Genomic DNA, 13,599 nt, shown 5'->3' with positions numbered 1-13,599 from the left:
GACTTGCCGCGGTGGGGGATGTTTTGTTCTTTGTTGTATTCTGCTGTTTTTGTATCAGTTTCATTGAGCAGGTGTCAATGCCTTGAAAAGCGAACGTAAATTCCAGCGTTCATTTTGGGTGGAGTGAAACAATCCTGTGATACAATGTTTTATTTCATTTGAGTCCGGTTTTACCTTCCTTTTTGATGCCAATCTAACTGGTGGCTCCCAAACAACAACTTTGGTTTTGATTTGTGTTTCTTGCAAGTGCATTTTCCAGATCTTTTAAACATAGCTTCATAAATCAGCATTGATGTCATTGTGGACGTGTTCTCTGTGTTCTGCTTTGGATGCCAGAAGTGCTGTGTCCCCAGGGACAGCCCTGTTGTGCTGGGGAAAAGAGCTCCCTCTAACAGTAGGACAGGGACTGGTCTAAAGCAGCAGAAGCAGAGGCTGCAGCAGGATGCTTTGGGACTCACCAGCCTTTTGCAGTCTCTTTGATTACCAGCTCTGAAGATGGTTATTGCCCTTTTAGTTTCATTATTGTTCCCTATTTTTTGGCTCTGGTTACTCGTAATGGTTGCATCTTTTCCAACAAATAAGATGAGACTGAAATATTTGTTGCTACCCTGGCCCCAGGGAGATGATTATGAACCTCTGGCTTGTGCCTGTGCTGTCAGTGACATTTGAGGTGAGAAAAGCATTAGGCAGTGAATTCTCTGGAGAAATGGCAGAGAGTGAACAAGTAAACAACAGAAGATGGGTATAGATCATCAAGATCTGTCAGTGGTGTTGAATTTGAAGGGTTCCTGGTGTAACAGCCTTATTGCTGTTACTCTGTGCAAGATCTGTACCTCAGAGCAAACTTTATCTTTTATCTAGAGGCTAATGGCTTTTCATGTGTTTCAGAAATTTCCATTTTAATGGAATAAATCTTATCCTTTCCCTCTAAGGCAGTAATAAAAAAATAAGGCCTCTAGGAAGTTTTCTTCAAATACCCAACAGTTCACATCAAGTGTCTAAAGCAACCCCAATGTATTTTAGATGCGTCAGGCCCCTGAATATATTTGGCTTCTTGTCCCAGGTACTTTTTGAGGCAAGACCTCATCTCCCCCACAGTGAGATCTCTCTTTCGGTTGTAACTCAGGACCTCAAAATCCCAGATTGCTTTTGAGCTCTCCTGGGCTGCAATGTGCAGAGACTGCACTCAGATGCTGCAAAGCACAAGATAAAACTGTAGATTGTTCCAGCACAACCCTATGAAAATGATAGCTCTAATAGCAAAGTCTCCTTTGGAAGCTGGGGGAAAATTGTATGCTGGTGCTCTCTGCTGGATAAACCCAAGAAAGCCATTTTCTCTCTGGCACTGCGGTGACTGCAGGTTCATGCCACTGTTGAGCTCTTGGCTGCGAGGTCTCCTGCAGCTCTGCCTGTGCTGGGACACCCTGACTGTGCAAGTTGCCTTTATCTTGAACCTGGCCAGTGTTAGCCGAGAGCAAGAGATGCGTTGGGGTTACTGCTCTGACTCCTTTCCTCCTGTCTCCTTCCCTTACAGTGTGTTACCTGCTGAAGAGCAACATCAGCCCAGACCTGTGCAATGAAGATGGATTAACTGCACTGCATCAGGTGAGGTGTGGGACAAGGTCCCAGCTCCCTGCCACTCCGCGCTCCTCTGAGCAGATCAGTCAGGGAGAACAGAGAAAGCTCCTGTATTTCATTTTGTAGCTCAACAACAATGAAACAGTTAAAAAAGCAGTTAAAGCAGTGAAACTTCACTACATTGTGCTGGCGATCCTGTTTCTAGAGGAGCAAACTGAGATCAAACCTTTCTCTTGCTGTATTCCAGACTTTATTCGGTGATAAGAGCTCAGGAATCAAGGCTGGATTTCAGATGTGAACACTTCTCCCACCTTTTCATCTTTGCAGGGCTGGGATATAAATTCTTCAAGTTGATTCACTCAAATTTAGAGACTTTGGCAGTTCATGAATCTTGAACCTGGTTTAGGTAAATGATGCACAGGATGCTTGGGGAGCCTGCTGCTGCTCTCTGGAGACTCAGGGACTTCCAAAAGTCTGTTAGAGATGGCAGTGGCTGATCGCCAGTAACATACAGACTTGCCATAGTTGTATGTAAGCCTGTGTGCTTCCTCAGAGCCTCTGCACTGATCCCATAATGGTTTTTCTATTCTTCTTCCTAAGGCTCCCACCATTCCTTGTGAGCCCTGATTTTCAGTGTGAAAGCACCAGGAGAGGCAGCCTGCAGCAGGCCCGTGGGACTCGCCGTGCCTGGCAGCTGCCGCCTCCGCTGCTGCAAAAAACAGTGGCGCGGTTGTCACATTCACTCCGAGGGCGGAACAGGGACTTGTGGTTTTCTCGCCATGAGTCCCTGCTATAAATGCTTCCATTGACTTGAGATTTTGGATTCTTCTGCAAGTCGCTTGCTTTTTTTCCAAGCTGGATGAATGTTTGCTTAAAAATGCAAACTGGCTTCTGGAAGAATAAAAGGTCCCCACCACTCCAAAGAGATGTTTTTCTGTGCGCAGAAAAACACTGGCAGCTTCATTGCTAGGTACTGAAGCCATGAAGAATCCCACCTTGCCCGCTGAAGGCTCAGGTATTATAAAGGTGCATTTGGGAGTTGAGGTGGGAACTATGTATCCACTAGAATTAATCAAATCCCTGAACAGAGAGAAGCTCCTAAGTGAACACTACCACCCATTAGCAGTGGCTTTCAGCAAAGGATGCAGTTACACTTCTGTGATAACTTGGCTGTGTGACAGGCATGGTTTTAACCTCACTTCTGCACACAAATAGTAAACAGAAATAGAAATACATGAAAGGTTCTTGTCACTCAGCTGCTAAAATGCTTGATGTGGGGTGTAGTTCTGCCCCAGTACAAGCCCACACTGCAGTGCGAGTGGTGAATTTCCTGTGTGGGTCTGCAGTAATGCACAGTCCGTGAACAGGCTTCTCGCACAAGAATGAGTCTTATTTTAGTGTCTTTATCATATGCACATTTATGACAAGAAGTAAGCACAAGGTGGATCAAAGAGCGAATTCCACCTCCACCAAAGGAAGGCGATTGAGGCCATTCTTGCAGCTGCCTCTGGGTCTGTGGTGTGGATGCATCGCGGATGCTGATTTTTTTTCAAGAAATTAAAGCTACCCCGTGAAGTACCTCATAATTTGGGAATCCAACTTGCATCTTTTCCGATAACTGTGGTAGGTAGTGTGAGCTGCTGGGAAGACTTTTACTCATCATGTGCCCATGTGTGGGATTTTCTCTAAGAAAAGGGAATGTCAGCTTGTCAGCTCATCCCTTGGTATGTGGTTATACTGGTTACCTTGAATTTCTGCTATGTTTACTCTTGAATATGGAAGACCCAGTGGAACAGAAGCTGTGCACATATTTGCTATTATTCCCTGCTGGTTCTGCCCTCAAACCCTGTAAACACCAGTGACCTTCGGTCTGTCCAGTGTAGGTGTTCGGCATGGTGCCTTTCTGTCCTGCTTGTGCTCAATTTAGTGTTTAACTCTGTTGGAGATGCTTGTTACCAAACACTGAAGGATAAAGTAGGTCTCCACATTCAGATACAATTGAGCAGGTATGAGCCCTCATCTTCACAAAATTTTAAAAAAAACAATCTGTCTGTATCTGTTCCTTACCAGTGCTGCATAGACAACTATGAAGAGATAGTCAAGGTTCTCCTCAACCACGGGGCCAATGTCAACGCAAAGGACAACGAGCTGTGGACTCCATTGCATGCAGCAGCTACGTGTGGTCATATCAACCTGGTGAAGATCCTCATCCAGCAGTAGGTGGCTTTTTGTGTCTGTCCCTTTCTGCAGATCTGATTCTATCACCACAGCTGCGGTGGATGGAAACTGAGACTGCTTGGTACCTTGTGAGATTGCAGTGGTGGTGATTATTCCCTGCTTTCAAGCTATTCATGGGACTCCTTCCTGCTTGGGGGAGAAAGGGGTGGAGGAGGAAGAGCATAAAGACTGAAGAGACACAGTAAAACCCCAGGTGTCTTGACTCAGTGTCATGAAGCTTTTGGAGACTGAGCCAAGCCTGTGTTCTGGTGTGTACGCGTCTGTTTGTGCTTGTTGAACCACGCTCGCTGGATGGGTAGAAATAGAAGCAGCCAGCGGGATCCACCCTCAAGCTCTCAAACACAACTTCAGGTCTTCCAGACGCAAAGAGACACTGATGTGGGAGGACATCAGCATGTTTGTATAGCTCAAATACTTGGGTGAACTTTGTGACCCATCTTATTAGTTCTTAATTAGCAACTAGTTAGCTTCTTGTAAGGTGTTTGTTCCCCAGTGGTGTGACACAGGGTGCTTGCATTGTACCTTCCACTTGACTTTACTGAGGCCCTAAAGGTCAAGTCTTTTCTAGACTTGCCAGCAAGGAGGAGGAAGCCAGATGTGTTTTGGGTTGTACCATGCGCAGCGTTTGATGAGCACTTGCTGTGAATCCTGTCTGGAGCAGATAGTCGTGACTCTGTATGAAGCCCTCTTCTCCATTGCCTGGAGTGATGGTGTAGAGAGCAGAGTGTGCTTTGGGAGTGTTGACATGCTGCCTTGCACAGCAGTCCTTGCTGCTTCTCCCTTGGGGAGGGAGACTTCTCCCTGTGATGCTGTCATTTGGCCCTTCTTTGACCGTATAATGAAGGAAGTGGAGCAGAGAGTCCACACAGTTGTCCCTTTGAGGACATTCCTACTTGAGCTAGGAAATTTTTTGATGAGGGGCTTAAAAATGGTGCAACAAATGTGGAACAATATAGTGCATTCCTGACTCTTAACTGAAGATAAGGGAGTGTCATGGTGGCAGGGTTAGAAACTGGAATTTATGACTCTAGTTTTCATAGACTGCCCTGTGTTGAGTAGTTGCCAGCAAATTTGAACTCATGATCACATGCTCAGAAACAGTCTTCCCCTGGACTTCTGTGGAATGAAGAGATTTAAGTTGTTTGCTACAATCAAAGATGTACTTTATGGGAGGTGTCACATATCAAACCACTGGTTAAGCAGTGCCGTTGAAGGCAGCTTTAGTGGTGATGGGACCTGGAACACTTGGACACCATCAGAGGAAGTAGCCCACAGATCCAATTCCTTTCTTTTTTATTTGCTGATTAACCTAATGCTGGTACTTTGCAAATGTGAATTTCAATGTAGTTTGCTTTGCTCAGGCAGAAAGGAAGAAAATAAATAAATAGGAATCGAAATGCAAATGGATACTGTCTGCTGTTCTTCCGTGGCTGGTAACTGTCAAGGTAGATCAGAATTCAGCTGAAATTATTTAACAGCTAGCTAAAATGGCACAGTTCAGAAGATACTGGAAATTTTGTACTGTGTGGGAATATGGGGACAGTGATCAATTCAGCTGGCAATTTTACTTCCAAATAGTGACATCGCAGGTGTCACTAAAGCACTTAGACAAGGGCTTTTGGGTAATCGGAAAGAAAGATTCCCCAGTTGACAGGATATTTTTTATTACTGTTTTTTGCCAATGTGCCCTTGGCTAGATGGAAGGCTCCCTCCTATTACCTCTCTGGAAGGCTCTCCTCCCTACTATTCAGCCTGTATCTTTCCCAGCTTTGCTGGTCCTTGTGAACTTTTCATTGAAGGACTGCCAGATGCCTAGATAACAAGCACCTGGTAGTTGCTTGGCGTTGTTATCCAGAAATGCAGCAAATAAATCACTTCTACCATTGAGAAACTGCCAGTCTGTCCAGTGCCAGGACCAGGAGCGGACAGGAACAGCTCAGTGGCGCATGTGTCCCACAGCCCATGAAGGAGGTGTAGCATTGCTGCCTTTTGCCCACTTCACAGAATCACAGAATCACAGAACGTTAGGGATTGGAAGGGACCTCAAAAGATCATCTAGTCCAATCCCCCTGCCGGAGCAGGAACGCCTAGATGAGGTTGCACAGGAAGGCGTCCAGGCGGGTTTTGAATGTCTCCAGAGAAGGAGACTCCACAACCTCTCTGGGCAGCCTGTTCCAGTGCTCTGTCACCCTCACTGAGAAGAAGTTTCTTCTCAAATTTAAGTGGAACCTCCTGTGGGATTTCTTGCATCTTTCTTCTGGTATTTATCTTCCCCATTCATAGCTCCATGGCTTTGCTTCACATCTTTCTTATCCCACACAAATCTTGGTGACATTTGGGCAACTATTAAAGCCCAGTTATTTTTTGCTAAGCAATTTTCCCTGTGTTTGGCACAGTCTGCTCTAGGATGTCTCCAGTCCTTTCTTGTGTAACACTGCTTTCTCCTTGCAGTGGAGCAGACTTGTTGGCAGTGAATGCAGATGGCAACATGCCGTATGACCTCTGTGAAGATGAGCCAACTCTGGATGTCATTGAGACTTGCATGGCCTATCAAGGTAAGGAGGTTGAGTTCATGTAAAATACAAAAATGGGTCAATGCAGTACTAAAAATTACCTTGTTTCTCAGCTCTTGATTGGCCTTTGGAGGAAAGCAGAGAGCTGCTGCCTGGCTTAGTTTCTTGGAACATGACTCTGCCTGATTTTTCTGCTTCCTAAGTAATGATGAGGGTGAAGGACAGCTATCAGTACTGTCACCTTCACAGCCTCTGAAAAGGATGTGAGGTCATATCAACCAGGAATTATTTAGCCTAATTTTACTCAACCAGTGGAGACAAAGACACTTTCCAGCTCTTCTCTCTCTGACTGGGATTTGTACAGGAATTACACAGGAAAGGATCAATGAGATGCGAGCTGCTCCAGAGCAGGTGATGATCTGTGACATTCATGACATACTTGCGACTGGACAAGACCTGAACAGGACTGATGCCCAAGGTGCTACGCTGGTGAGTGAAACTGCTGCAGCTTCACTTTTGCCTGCCTTCAGCCCTTAGGTTACAAAACCCGCCCTGTGACAGGAGTTATACAAAATCAACATGTACAATCACTGAGAGGAGCAAGGAAGCTATTTTTATCTTTTTCCCTGTTCTAGTTTATTGTCACGTAGGAGCAGGCTCTGTCCATGAGTACAGCTGACATAACTTAGTGTCTAACCCTGCACTTTTTGAAGTTAATCCCTTGTTTATGTGAGCTCTGTGAGTTGTCCAGCAGCTCAAGTCCTGCAGCAAGGCTGCTGAGCTCCTGGGTCTGGTCTGACAGTGGCTGGAACCAGCAGCTTTCAAAGAAAGATGCAAGAAATCCCACAATGAGGAGCTACAGAACATAGTGCTTCTGCTGACCTCCAGGGAAATGGGACTGAACGACCTCCTGGTAATCTCTTGCTTCTCATTAGTGTTGTAGTCTGATCTGACTCCCACGGAGGAGACCTGAGGTGAGAGTCCTCTGATTTTCATGAGAGCAGGATCTGGTGCTGGACACTCTGGAGACTTTCTGCCTCCTCTTCTTTCTGCTTTGCATAGCATCTGGCTCGTTCAGAGCCGATGGAGTGCTGTGTTTATGCACGTAGGATGACATCTGCCCCTGGGCAGAGGAGAGCACCCAGGACAAATGTACGGCACAGGGCAAGCTGGCATCTCATTTGACTGGACAGGGACTGAGAAGGCTGAACAGTCCTAGTCCCATTGCCTTCTTTTTTTACCTACAAATGTGTCTCTTAAATCCTTGCTTACAACAGCCTTAACCTAGGGGAAGATTCAATAGCGCTGTCATATATGTTGGGACTTTCATACAACCTCGGTCATTTGATGCTTGGGTCCAGACATAACTGATCTCCAGCTCACTTGGTGTCATTTGTTTGTTGGCCAGACTGTTGCAGTGCATTCAGGTTTCTTAATCTAAATTGTAACCTATAGCATATACCAGACGTGTAAGAGGAGGGCAGGCTCTCACCAAGGTAAACTTGGATGACTGAAGCTTTTATTGTAGTTTATTTTTGTAAACGTGTTTTTCCCTTTAACAAGGATTATATACATAAATTTAAGCAGACCTCTTGGCTTCCCTTTTCATATCACCCCCAAGTGATTCCTCATTAATTCATATGGCCTCTAGAGTGTATGACCCAGTGCCATAAAATTTATGTAGAAATTAATTGAACTGCCAGAAAGCATCTGAATTTATTTCCAGATGAGGGCTTAACTTTGTGTGGTGGAATCCACATGGAAATTTTTGAAAAGAAGCTTTCATTCTCACAGCTGAAATAAGATGAGCTCTGAGTGGAGTTCATAGCTTCAGAGCAGTCAATGTTTTGCTTAGAGATGCAACAGCAGGCCGCAATTATGAAAATCTTCAGAGACATGAAGTGTTATGGGGGACTAAAGCAGACTATTATTGATGTCTCCAAAATGCTGGTTGTAGTTGGAAAACAGTATCTGAAAAATCATATTCCCTTAACTGAAAGTAGCTAAGGATTAAACTGATGTTTTTTTATTATTATTTTCAAATTGTGAAAATAATTAGTGTGTGTAGAAGTGCAATTGCACGAGGAGTGTCCTGACTAAAGCAGGCTGAAAAATTGATTTTAAAAAATCACATCCACAGCACTTCAGTGGGAAAGAGGAGACATTATTCTGGCATGAAGAATGCAGAGTTTATAGTGGATGATGTTCTCCATTGCAGGGTTGAGTTTTGATGGTGCTGGTTCCCTACAGATTGGGAAAGACTTGAGAGCCCTTGATTTAAAATGTGAAAATGTTATGTTTCTAACTCATATATGCAAGTTATTTTAAGAACTGTTAAGCAGTTTCCTCTCCAAACAGAATTATGTGCAGGTATAACTGAGTTTTAGTAACGGGAACAACCTGCTTTTGACTTGATGCCATCTGCCAAATGAAAGATGTGGTGCCTGCCCAGATTTAGACTCAGACGTTATCAAAGAAATTCCACTGCAACTTAGTGTACAAAATCATTCATGGTCCTTGCAGGTGGCTTATGCTCTGTTCCTTATCTCCTAGCTGCATATAGCTGCAGCCAATGGTTATCTGCATGCAGCTGAAGTCCTTCTTGACCAAGGGGCAAGCCTGGATGTTAAGGACTGGGATGGCTGGGAACCTCTTCATGCTGCTGCTTTCTGGGGACAGGTAACGATTTTGTTGCAAATGTCATGTGTGAGGGTCACATTTCTTTCTGCCTGGACAAATTGTGGAGTACTCTGCAAATGGAAGAAATCTGTACTAGGGCTGGACAGCATCAGATGAGGTCCTTGGGGCCCCAAAAAGAACCTGCTGCTGAGGAAGTTCAGGGAGGATGTGTCTGTGCGTTCGAATGGTAGGAACAGTGTTCAGCATCACACATGTACCAGAATAATTTGAGGCAAGTTATGGATGTCTGCCATTGCTTCTTATGTTATTCCCAATTTTCAGCTTTGAGGAGGAAAACAAATGCCTAAAATACTTCTACAAACTTGGCCTTCTTTCCTTTTCTTTAGATGCAGATGGCAGAGTTGCTTGTGTCCCATGGGGCTAGTTTGAGTGCCAGGACATCTTTGGATGAGATGCCAATAGGTGAGTTTACTAAGCTTAAAAAACCCAAATTGCTAAGAAAAGCATGCTGGAGTCTTCACATGGTGCTTTCAGAAACATTAACATCATTTTTCAGATGTCTTTAGTCAGTTGCAGTTACTTTAACTGGGACTGAAGTTTCAAAGCGCCTACGTTGTTACTTCTGAAAACACTTCTTCTGTTCATGAAAACAAGGGAGAAGGTATTTCTCAAGCACCAAGGCTTTCTCCTGTGTGTTTCCACTCACATTATCCCTCTGTACATGTACTTGGGAGTCTCCCTGATCTTACATTGTCATCTTGGACCTGAGTAGTTGTTGAGTGAAGCCCTAAGAAGGCTAAGCCCTAGGTATCTAAATTTGCTTTGATGCAGTGAAGTGTGGTGAGCTATAAGGGGTTGGAGAGGAAAGAGAAAGTACACACAAGTCTTGGCACAGATTGAAAGTAAAAATACCAGCATCTGACCATGCGTATTATAACCTTGTGCCACATCTTCTTTTGGCATAAGATTTTCTGAGCCTTAATTGAAAAATCTGTGCATCCTCATTTTGAAGGTTGAAAGTTCTTATCTTCTGTCCTGACCTGGTCTGGTTTTGTTTGCATTTCTCCCCCCCTCCACCTTGTTTTGGAGGCTTAAGGAAAAATGCTGTATTCAGGGGAGCTGCAGTCTGGTAACTGCAGAAATTTCTTTTCCTCCCATCCTGAAGCATTGGCACAATGGTCAATGTATCTCTCATGGGTAAAGGCACAGCATGCTGCAGAAATGGGACAAAACCTAGCTGGATAGCTGGATCATTGCAAAGCTGAGCCCTCATCTCAATCAGCAGCTCTTGTTTTCTGCTTCTGTTTAGGCATCCAAACCATTCTGCCTCCCCTAATTTGATTAGAGATTAATGTGCCTAAGCATATGCTGCTTAAATTTCCCTCCACTTCCTCCTAGCATTTGTGGTTGTCTGTACTAGGAAGGCACAATTAGTAACATGGTGCTAATGGTACCACATTTGAACTGCCTGATTAATGGCTTGGTTTGCGTGTGCCACAGATCTGTGTGAAGAGGAGGAATTCAAAGTGTTACTTCTGGAGTTGAAACACAAACACGATGTGATCATGAAGTCTCAGATGAGACATAAGTCCTCCCTGAGTCGAAGGACCTCCAGCACTGGCAGCCGGGGGTAAGTTCATTGTTCCCTGCACTGGCTTGGCCACCCAGATGTGGTTGCAGAGCACCGTGCAGTCAGCATACAGAGAACAACCTGTCTGTCCTTCCTGAATGAACTCTGAGAGGGAGAGGCTGACTTCTAGTAAGACATTGCTCCTTTGAAGAGTGGTCTTTTCACTAGAAAAAGGTGTTGTTTCTTGTGGGGAAAATGGCTCAGCACTGTTGTAGTTTAAGAACTCCTCTGAGCAGAGGACCAAGTGGTGAGAATTTACCTTGTTAAACCACTGGTACTGGTATTGGAGAATCAGTGCTTCAAGTGGATTAACTTGAGCTTCTCAATAAGCTGTCTCATGGCCAAGGCACAGTTTGCACAGGTCTTTATAAGATGTTTACTAGACTCTAAATCAGTCCTGCAGACCACAAAACTCCTAAACAGCCCATGATCCGTTTCCCTCTACATTTACTCCACTGGTTGCAGAGTAGATCCATTAGGTGAGCTGTATGAGATCTAACACAGATTCACAGTACTACTTTAAAACTCCTTAAAATTCCTCCCACCTTTAACATCCACAGTCATGCCTTTGCTCTGTGTGGGTGCCAGGAAGCTGAATTCACGTTCCATTCCCGTGGGAGAGGCTGTGAAGCGCAAGGAGGAGGTGAGAAGAACAACAGGGTAAGATGAAATGTCTTGTCCTGCTCACAGCTGCCATTTCTCCCTGTCCCACAGGAAGGTGGTGAGGAGGGCCAGCCTTTCGGACCGAACAAACCTTTACAGGAAGGAGTGCGAGAAGGAAGCCATCGTCTGGCAGCAACTGGGGGCAGCAGAAGAAGGAAGAAACTCAGGTCTCATTGGGGAAATTGGAGAGACTCGGCCTGACCAGGAGAATACAGACCCTGTAAGGAATCTCTTCTCTATTATGGGAGTCAATGGCAATGGGTGCCCTGGGATAGAAGGTGGCTGAAAAATTTGTAAACTTCATCCACCAGATGTGAGCAAAAGACCAAATTCTCATTTGGTTTTAACTAGCATATCCCACTCACGTGGCAAGGCTGTTTGTATTTACAGCTGCATAAACAGTTTTGAGATAGGGCCCGGGTGAACCAGGAAGTTCAGAGGAAAATAGCAACTGAGTTTCTTTTTACAGCTAACAAAGTGGTAATCGCGAAAGAACTGTAATCTGCTTTTGCAGTTTTGTTTTTAATTCATTTATTGTCACGTTATATTAGTATGCTTATCTATCTGATTATTGGGATTTTTTTGAGTCCTTCTGAGTTAACGTTTTGTGTTCCTGGTTGGAAACCAGCTCCTGGTTGGGCTCATAGCATTATAGCATCCTGTTAGTGGATGAATCCAATGTTTGTGCTGCAGTAGCTGTCTTGTGGAAGGGCTTAGTATAACCTGGCTTAGGACGTTTTTACAGGGATAAACTGTGTTATGAGGGATGGGGAAGATGCTCTTCTTTCATGTCTTCTTGTTACAGAATTCCGTGCTGGAGAATTCTTCCCTCCTTCCGGAGTTGGCAAACAAAAGCACCCAGTGCGACACTGAAATCCCCCTCCAGAATGGACTCATGGCAACTGCCAGCGCTTACCAGTACAGCTTTTCCAACGGGGACATCTGGAGCATGCATGCTGACCCTGAGAGTAACCCAGGCCATATGCTGCCCTATGGCAACCCTGGGCTCCCCGACACGCAGCAGTTCTGGGGTGCCTACAAGGAGCACAACCACCAAACACTCTCCGAACTTAAGCGGCAGCGAGCTGCAGCCAAGCTCCTCAATCACCCCTTCCTCAGCACCCACTTCAGCAGTGGCGTCGGAGGAGTTGCTGAGAATGGGGGTGAGGCCAAGTCGCACCTAATCGGATCCAGGACTTCTCCCTACAGCTCCAATGGGACCTCTGTGTATTACACAGTGTCCAGTGGTGATCCACCTCTCTTGAAATTCAAAGCTCCCATGGAGGAAATGGAAGAGAAGGTGCATGGGTGCTGCAGAATTTCCTAGTCTCATCTGTTTCTTGCCCCAGATGAAACAAGACATGGGTGGGCTGGTTGGATCTATCACTGTGGCCAGGTTGTTTGCATTCCAAAGGGAGAATTTGGTTACGGACATCGTGACTGGGCCAGTCTTGGTCATCTTGAATTGTACTTTACCCTGCCAATTACTTCCATTGCAGCTGAATGAGTAATGCAGGTGGAGCAAGGATCTTAGGAGAGGAAGGGATGCGCATCGATGTGATGTAAAAAGAGGTGCCCTCGTCTTCCTCCCTGGGGAAGAAGGTATGGTGCACTGCCTCCCCGGCCTTGGGAAGTCATGAGATGCCTTGCAACAAAGAAAGGATCTGAATTAAAATCTTTGCATCTGAGCCTCTTGCTGTAAGTCACCGAGCTTCTGGAAGGTGACAGTTCAGACCTGAATTTTCACTCTTGGGTGATGTATATATCTTTGCGGGTAGATCAACCGCTGCACAGGGTTTTGCAAGAGTGGACAGAGCTGTTTTCCATACAGCTGGATCCAGCATTTACAGGGCCTGAGCAACAAGCAAGCATAGATACTGCACTTGCTTTAGGAAGTTTGCAAGGTGTTATCTCCTTGTAGTGACAGCTTACTATCAGGAACTGTGCACTTGTTGGGTCCTGTTCTGCTCATGTGAACTTGTCACAGCAGACTGCCATCAGGTTTAAAGCAGAACTTTTTGTGGAACAGGCTTCACTCAATAGGCTTTAAAACTGATGTTGCAATAAGGGGCCCTGGCAATATAATTTTGCTGCAATAAAGTACTGACAAAGTTCTATATTGGGATATGTAATTTAAAAACCTTATTTGTACTATTTAGACTCTTAATCTGTTAAAACTGAAAAGACTTTTGCTGATCTCACTTTCCTATTGATTCTGTTTATTTAATCTGTATGCTCAACACAGATACTAGGGGCAGTATGCTTTGTGATCTGATTTTTCTGGATTTCCAGAACCACAGAGCTCAGGAAGGATGAGGAGGAAAGACTTGCCGACAC

The 13,599-nt window shown here is 45.0% G+C and overlaps 1 protein-coding gene across 1 annotated transcript; it reads left to right on the top strand.

Annotated features, from left to right (window-relative positions):
* Nucleotides 1–1,534: 1,534 nt before the first annotated feature.
* On the top strand, nt 1,535–13,377 carry PPP1R16B (protein phosphatase 1, regulatory subunit 16B; the record flags this gene model as incomplete). Its single annotated transcript, XM_010182630.1, has 9 exons — nt 1,535–1,605; nt 3,649–3,794; nt 6,268–6,371; nt 6,694–6,818; nt 8,883–9,008; nt 9,356–9,431; nt 10,470–10,599; nt 11,314–11,482; nt 12,068–13,377. Coding segments are annotated over 9 exons (1,469 nt in total), but the record flags the coding sequence as incomplete, so codon positions are not given.
* Nucleotides 13,378–13,599: the final 222 nt, after the last annotated feature.

The sequence above is a fragment of the Mesitornis unicolor genome, unplaced genomic scaffold, assembly GCF_000695765.1.
Source record: "Mesitornis unicolor isolate BGI_N332 unplaced genomic scaffold, ASM69576v1 scaffold51614, whole genome shotgun sequence".
NCBI lineage: Eukaryota > Metazoa > Chordata > Aves > Mesitornithiformes > Mesitornithidae > Mesitornis > Mesitornis unicolor.
Note: the sequence above shows the minus strand (reverse complement) of the source record. Positions and strands in the feature narration are given on the sequence as shown.